This window comes from Chiloscyllium plagiosum, unplaced genomic scaffold (assembly GCF_037043375.1).
Source record: "Chiloscyllium plagiosum isolate Xiang-an unplaced genomic scaffold, Cpla_swu_hap1 HiC_scaffold_1, whole genome shotgun sequence".
NCBI classification, from domain to species: domain Eukaryota; kingdom Metazoa; phylum Chordata; class Chondrichthyes; order Orectolobiformes; family Hemiscylliidae; genus Chiloscyllium; species Chiloscyllium plagiosum.
Genome location: NW_028270139.1, coordinates 75,315,645 through 75,323,955, shown reverse-complemented (window position 1 = coordinate 75,323,955; position 8,311 = coordinate 75,315,645). Strand labels below are relative to the sequence as shown.

The window sequence follows — 8,311 nt, the reverse complement described above, 5'->3', positions numbered from 1 at the left end:
GTGATGAACCAGAAGTGCTGACATGAAGAGCACTTCGACCTGCCACAGGTAACACTCACCCCGCCCCACGGAATAGACAAGATCGAAATAACACATGCGCACTAAGATACACCCTGTCCAGGAGCTCACGTTGGATAAGACGTCATAATCGGGCGTCCAAAGCTGTGAACGTCAACTTTAAGGGACCGGTTTGTGGCTTGTCGAAAGTTTCATGTTGTTGTGAGGGTTAACATGAGTGATGGAGCCACCGCCACCGCGACCGCCACCGCGGACACGGGCATGGGGCCAGGGCTGGCTCTTGCCGACCGCAGCTGGGGAAAGGTGTGCACCAAAGTCAAGAAGGCGGTGGTGTTTATGGACGCGGCGTGTGCCGAGAGTTTACACTGGGCTGGCGGGATGGACAGGCTGCTCCAAGCTGGAGCCCTGAACGTCAAAGAGTTCAGCAGCTTCGAAGCGGGGGCTTCGGGTCAGGTCAAAGCCGTATTCGTGGTGAGCACTTTGCTGAAGGGACGCACAGCCGAGGTGATCCGCGACATTGTAACCCTCAGCTCCTTCCAGTATTGTGTGGTGGTTACTGCGGTTAGCCACTCTGTCCATCTGTTTGCCAACAATATGATGGCCGATATGGAGCAGGAACTGGTCTTCGAAGAATTCGGGGACCTGCTGTCCCAGTGGATGGGTAACATGAATTACACCGGCGAAGTCATGCACCTGCCCATACTAATCGCGCCCATTGCTCCCCACCTTTGCATCACTGCAGCCTATTCGTCTTTGTTTTCGTTCGTGCCTCAGGATCTGAAACTGATCAACAAAAACAGACCCGACAAGAAGAAGTTCGGGAGCCTGAACGACATCGACTTTCAGTCTTTGCCCTTTGAACTTCAGATTCAAATCCGATCACTGGTTTCAACTTTGAATTCTATGTTCGAGCTTTTGCAACTCAAGGAAGACTGCTTTGCAGTTGGTCCTACCAGCAGAATAATTGCAGGGGAACTTGCCAATTGTCCACAAGCAAAACACAGAAGAAAAACTGCTCAACATAAAGCATCTATCGTTTTTCTAGATCGTACTCTTGATCTCTCAGGTACGCTATCCATTTGTTTACCTACAGTATGGGTGTGATATCTCTCATTTCAGGAAATCGTACAGTGTATTGTTTGCAACTCGAATTGAATATTTATTGGTTATTTATTGCCCTGGATTGGTTATTTATTGCCAATAACTTTTTTTAGTTGTGAATTTTTTTTGTCATTTATTCACAGGATGTGGGTATCACTGACCAGGCAGCATTTAGTTTGCATCTCAAAGGGCAGTTAAGAGTCACCCACATTACTGTTGTCTGACAATTGCCAATGGTTCAATGGTCATCATTAGTCTTGAATTTGTCACATAACACTGTAGCTAAGGGTAGTAGTGTGACTGTAGTAATTATGTAGGAAATAATTAAACTTTATACTTGGGTAAATTTGAAAAAAGCGTATTAATCAGTCGTCTAATTTTTCTTTCTTCCATCATTCTATATTATTTTCCACATTTAATGAAACTGTGTAAGGCTGTGTATTTTTCTGAAGTAATCATGGTGAATGTAGGAGTATTATTTGCTGCTGGGCACATACTTAATATTGTTATAATATATCCAGATGCCCAAATATTTCTATGAATTGTAATCTTTAATTAGTGGTAATGATCCTTATGTCATCTTTGTGAAATGTGTGTTGCTGAGTTTTGGGTAGAAACAGTACAGAAGTACAAGCTATGTTAGCTTTCATTTATGTCTTGCCTTTGATGTAATAAATTGCCCCATGCAATGTTTTTGCTAAGCTGTATGCATATGCAGCCATTTGGCAAACAGAAAGCTAGCATGGAGGACATTGCCTGGAGGATTTTGTATTGAACAAATTCAGAAATTGCTGCAAGGTTCAGCAGGTCTGGCAGCATGGGAACCTAGACTGGAGCTTTAGGGTGCAGGACCTGGAGTGTAGGGAGGTTAGGAACATGGCATCAATCTCAAAGGAGGGTGCCTGTAAACTGGAAAGTATCTTGAAGTATGTATACTTCAATGCAAGAAGTATACGAAATAAGGTAGGTGAACTTGCAGAGTGGGTTGGTACCTGCGATTTCAATGTTGTGGCTATTACGGAGACATGGGTAGAACAGGGACAGGATTGGCTGTTGCAGGTTCCAGGGTTTAAATGTTTTAGTCGGGTCAGAGGTGGGGATAAAAGAGGGGGAGGTGTGGCATTGCTTGTCAAAGGTAGTATTACTGTGGTGGAAAGGACGATGGATGAAGACTCGACATCTGAGGTAGTTTGGGCTGAGGTTAGGAATAGGAAAGGTGAGGTCACCCTGTTAGGAGTTTTCTACAGGCCTCCTAATAGTCATAGAGACGTAGAAGAAAGGATTGCGAGGATGATTCAGGAGAAAAGTGAAAGTAATAGGGTGGTTGTTATGGGGGACTTTAACTTTACAGATATTGACTGGGAAAGCTATAGCTCGAGTTCATTAGATGGGTCGGTGTTTGTCCAATATGTGCAGGAGGGTTTCCTGACACAATATGTAGACAGGCCAACAAGAGGTGAGGCCATACTGGATTTGGTTCTGGGTAACGAACCAGGCCAGGTGTTAGAATTAGAGGTAGGTGAGCATTTTGGGGACAGTGACCACAATTCGGTGACTTTTACTCTAGTGATGGAGAGGGATAAGTGTGCACTACAGGGCAAGAATTATAGCTGGGGGCAGGGAAATTATGATGCGGTGAGGCATGACTTAGGATGTGTGGCTTGGAAAAGTAAGCTTCAAGGCAAGGGCGTAATTGATATGTGGAGCTTGTTCAAGGAGCAACTATTGAGTGTCCTTAATAAGTATGTACCCGTCAGGCAGGGAGGAAAGGGTCGTGTGAGGGAGCCGTGGTTTAATAAGGAATTGGAATCCCTTGTTAAATGGAAGAGGGCGGCCTATGTAAAGATGAGGCATGAAGTTTCAATTGGGGCGATTGAGAGTTATAAGGTAGCCAGGAAGGACCTGAAGGGAGAGCTAAGAGCAGCAAGGAGGGGACATGAAAGGTCCTCAGTTGGTAGAATTAGGGAAAACCCTAAGGCTTTCTATAGGTATGTCAGGAATAAAAGAATGACTAGGGTAGGAATAGGTCCAGTCAAGGATAGTAGTGGGAAGTTGCGTGTGGAGGCTGAAGAGATTGGGGAGACATTGAATGAATACTTTTCGTCAGTATTCAATCAGGAACAGACATTGACAACAATGTGAGTACTTAAGTAGAATGGATGGCTTTGAGGTATGTAGGGAAGAGGTGTTGGAAATTCTGGAAAGGGTGAAAATAGATAAGTCCCCTGGGCCTGATGGTATTTATCCTAGGATTCTCTGGGAAGCAAAGGAGGAGATTGCAGAGCCATTGGCCTTGATTTTTATGTCCTCGTTGTCTACAGGAATAGTGCCAGAAGACTGGAGGATAGCAAATGTGGTTCCCTTGTTCAAGAAGGGGAGTAGGGATAACCCTAGTAACTATAGGCCGGTGAGTCTCACTTCCGTTGTGGGCAAAGTCTTAGAGAGAATTGTAAGGGATAGGATTTATGAACATCTGGATAGGAATAATGTGATTAAGGATAGTCAGCATGGTTTTGTGAAGGGCAGGTCGTGCCTCACAAACCTTATTGAATTCTTTGAGAAGGTGACTAAGGAGGTGGACGAGGATAAAGCGGTAGATGTGGTGTATATGGATTTTAGTAAGGCGTTTGATAAGGTTCCCCATGGTAGGCTACTTCAAAAAATACGGAGGTGTGGCATTGAGGGTGAGTTGGAGGTTTGGATTAGGAATTGGCTGGCTGGAAGAAGACAGAGGGTAGTAGTTGATGGTAAAGGTTCATCTTGGAGTGCAGTTACTAGCGGTGTTCCGCAAGGATCTGTTTTGGGATCATTGCTGTTTGTCATTTTTATAAATGACCTGGAGGAGGGGTTGGAGGTTGGGTGAGCAAGTTTGCGGATGATACGAAAGTCGGTGGAGTTGTTGACAGTGAGGAAGGATGTGTCAGGTTATAGATAAGTTGCAGAGCTGGGCAGAAAGGTGGCAAATGGAGTTTAATGTAGGTAAGTGTGAGGTGGTTCACTTTGGTAAGAGTAACAAAAAGATGGGGTACTGGGCTAATAGTCGGATACTTGGTAGTGTGGATGAGCAGAGGGATCTTGGTGTCCATGTACACAGATCTCTGAAAGTTGCCACCTAGGTAAATAGTGCGGTGAAGAAGGCATATGGCGTACTGGCTTTTATTGGTAGAGGAATTGAGTTCCGGAGCCCTGAGGTCACGTTGCAGTTGTATAAGACTCTGGTGCGGCTGCATCTGGAGTATTGTGTGCAGTTTTGGTCGCCATACTATAGGAAGGATGTGGAGGCACTGGAACCGGTACAGAAGAGGTTTACCAGGATGTTGCCTGGTATGGTAGGAAGATCGTATGAGGAAAGGCTGAGGCACTTGGGGCTGTTTTCATTGGAGAAAAGAAGGTTTAGGGGTGACTTGATAGAGGTGTACAAGGTGATTAGTGGTTTAGATAGGGTTGACCATGAGAATCTTTTCCACGTATGGAGTCAGCTATTATGAGGGGGGCATAGCTTTAAATTAAGGGGGGGTAGGTACAGGACAGATGTTAGGGGTAGGTTCTTTACTCAGTGAGTCGTGAGTTCATGGAATGCCCTGCCAGTAGCAGTAGTGGACTCTCCCGCTTTATGGGCATTTAAACGGGCATTGGATAGGCATATGGAGGATAGTGGGCTAGTGTAGGTTAGGTGGACTTGGATCGGCGCAACATCGAGGGCCGAAGGGCCTGTACTGCGCTGTATTCTTCTATTTTCTATTTCTATTTGTGGCTTCTGGTCATGAACTTAAGGCACCATGCACAGCAACACATTTTCAAAGGAATCATTGGTTCGGAGGGGGTTCACAAGGGCATTGAAAAACAAAACAAGAGACAAAGCCACAAAAGCAGATTATAGTAGATGGCCAATAGCTTCATTAAGAAGTATGTCTGAGTCTCTTAAAGCAAACAAGGGCAGGACTTGTGCAATTAAAAGCAGGATATTGGGTAGTGTTGTGGAACAGGGGTTCAGGTACATTTATTCTTTGAGATTTGCATCACATCGATGGGGTGGCTAAGAAGGCATTTAGCACGCTTGCTGTCATTGAGTATCAGAGTTGAGATGATATGTTGAGATTGTACTGTGTCCAGTTCTGGTCCTCTGTTATAGAAAGGATATTGTTAAGCTGGAGAGAGTTCAGAAGAGATTTACCAGGATATTGGCAGGAATGGTGGGTTTGGGTTATAAGGAGAGGCTGGATAGGTAAGGACATTTTTTCACTGATGCATAGGAGATTGAAGGGCAACCTTATAGAGATTTCTAAAATCCTGAGGGGCATAGATAAGGTGAATGGTAGGGGGTTTTTCCCTAGGGGGAAGATTTCAAGACTAGGGGGCATATTTTTAAGGTGAGTGGACAAACTTTTTAAAAAAGACAAGGAGCAACTATTTTACAGAGAGATTGGTTTGTTTGTGGAATGAACTTCCAGAGGAAGTGGTTGATGTAGGTACAGATACAGTATTTAAGAGACATTTGGATAAGTAAATGAGTAAAAAATGTTTGAAGACTTATGGGCCAAGTGCAGGCAGGTGGGATGAATTTAGTTTGGGATTGTGGTCGGCATGGGCTGGTCAGACTGAATGGTCTGTTTCCGTGCTGTATGCCTCAATGATTCTTAAAGAAAAAAGTGAAAATCGGACAGTTCAGCATTGAAATTCTAGCTATCGGAAAGATTTTGTGAAACTTGAAAGGGTTCAGAAAAGATTTACAAGGATGTTGCCAGGGTTGGAGGATTTGAGCTACAAGAAGAGGCTGAACAGGCTGGGGCTGTTTTCCCTGGAGCGTCAGAGGCTGAGGGGTGACATTATAGAGGTTTACAAAATTATGAGGGGCTTGGATAGGGTAAATAGGCAAAGTCTTTTCCCTGGGGTTTGGGAGTCCAGAACTGGAGGGCATAGGTTTAGGGTGAGAGGGAAAAGTTATAAAAAGGACCTAACGGGCAGCGTTTTCACGCAGAGGGTGGTACGTGTATAGAATGAGCTGCCAGAGGATGTGGTGGAGGCTGGTACAATTGCAACATTTAAGAGGCATTTGGATGGGTATATGAATAGGAAGGGTTTGGAGGGATATGGGCCAGGTGCTGGCAGGTGGGACTAGATTGGGTTGGGATATCTGGTCGGCATGGACAGGTTTGACCGAAGGGTCAGTTTCCATGCTGTACATCTCTATGACCTAGGGGCGCAGGCATCTAAAGGCACAGACACCAGTAGTGGAGCAATTGCAATTGAGTGCAGAATTCAATGACTTTATAACTCCTTTAACAGATTGTGGGCCTGGGGTAGCTTACAGAGATAGGGAGAGACCAAACAGTAAATGAGATTTAAAACCAGATCAGAATTTAGAAATAAAGGCATTGCTTACCTGGAAGCTATTACAGATCAGTGAGCACAAGCATGGTGAATAATTAAGACATGGTGTAAATAAGGATGCAGGCAGCAAAGTCTAGATAGGGTAAAATTTGGGAGATCACCAGGAATGTGTTGAAAAATCAAATCTGGGGGAAACAAAGGCATGGAGGATGCTTTGGTAGCAGATAAGCTGTGACAGGCTGAAGTTCTACAAGGTTTCCAAAGAGGTAATGGATGGTTTCAGTGATGGTGCAGATAGGCATTGAACCTTTATTCAAGTCAGCTATGGCTTTGAACTTGCAAGCAATGCAGATCCAATTGTAGAACATGTACAGCATGTCGGATGCTATTTGACCCACTATATCTGTGATGGTTCTGTTCAATGGCAACTCAGCTATCCATACCTCTCGCTCTCTTGCTCTCTCTCTTTGTCCAGATGTCTCATACAGTTGTTACCAGAGAGGGATAAACCAGACGTGATGGAGTAGAGTTTGTGGAAGTTTAGGAATCTGAGAAAGGAGATGTTGAGCTAAAGCTTGCAGCCGTTAGAGCCCATGAGAAAATCATTGCTGGATTTTCAGATGAGGTGGGATGGGGGGGAAGCAAGAAGATTCCTCTATTATGATGAAATAAATCTGAACAGATTTGTATTTGCTGTCCTCCCCCGCTGAGTGATGATGAAGCAGTATTTGAGGAGCATGGTCTGATCAACTGTGTCAAAGGTTGAAGATGGTCAGTAAGAATGAAGGATGTCTTTGACAACAACCACCTGATGAAGGAGCGTCGCTCCGAAAGCTAGTGTGCTTCCAATTACACCTGTTGGACTATAACCTGGTGTTGTCTGATTTTTAACTTTGACAACAAAGGATGTCTTTGTCTCAGACATAGGGTGTCATTTATAACTTGGAACAGTTTTAATATTGAGCAGGGGTCGAAACTTAGTTGGAAGAATTCAGCTGTGGAGATCTGTGAAAAATGGGCGTCCATTTTGGAGGTAACAAAACGTTCAAGGGCATTTGAAGGAATGTTAGAAATGAGTCTGTAGTTTGTATGGGTAGTGGATTAAGTATGAGGGGAGACAGATGCTAGCTTGGGGTAAAGCAAGGGCTTCAGAGGAAGATCAGTCAGGTGGCTGGGAGAAGGGAAGCAGTAGAACAGCTAGGATATTTGGTTAAGAATAATCAGCGATAACCATTTCTCATGAAATTTCAAATGCTATCCTTCTGGTTTCAGAACTGTGTCGACTGTATGAGCATTTGAATGAGGAGCAGAAGTGGGCTATTTGGATCCTCAAACCTGCTCTGCTATAAGTAAGATCATGGCTGATCAGTTTGTGTTTTGTATTCCACATCCACATCTAATTCCTTGCCCAACAAAAGTACATCTCCCTCAGCAGTAAAGTATTCAGTGACTCTGCCTTCTGAGGCAGAGCTCCAAAATGGCATGACACTCTGAGAGAAAAAAGTCTCCTTATCTTTGTTCTATAGGTATGCCACCTAATTTTTCAACAGTGCCTTTTGGTTCTGCTCTCATTTACAAATGGAAACACTTGTTTTTCAACATCCATCTTATCAAGACCATTTAGGACATTGTACATTTTAATCAAATTACCCCTCACTCTTCTGAATGCGATTGAAAAAAAGCTTAATCTGTCCAGCCTTTCATTGAATATTATTTAAAAGGATGATATGGCAAACATTAAAGGAGCGTTCATTCCTTTCTGTGCAAAAGTGAAACAGGAAGGGTGACCAAACCATGGCTTACAAGAGAAATTACCCTTAATATTGAATGCATGGAAGTGGCATACAAGTTGGTTTGGGGA

General features: G+C 44.0%; 1 protein-coding gene across 3 annotated transcripts in view; it reads left to right on the top strand.

Moving 5' to 3' along the window:
- The first annotated feature begins 237 nt into the window (after nucleotides 1-237).
- Nucleotides 238-8,311, top strand: part of scfd2 (sec1 family domain containing 2) — a 325,676-nt gene continuing 317,602 nt past the window's right edge. For all 3 annotated transcript variants that reach the window (XR_006311787.2, XR_006311785.2, XM_043691021.2), the window contains exon 1: nucleotides 238-1,084. Coding sequence is in view for 1 of the 3 variants with exons in the window: in XM_043691021.2 (XP_043546956.2) it covers nucleotides 280-1,084 (805 nt within the window). In the remaining 2 variants the exon portion in view is untranslated. The remainder of the gene's footprint in view (nucleotides 1,085-8,311) is intronic.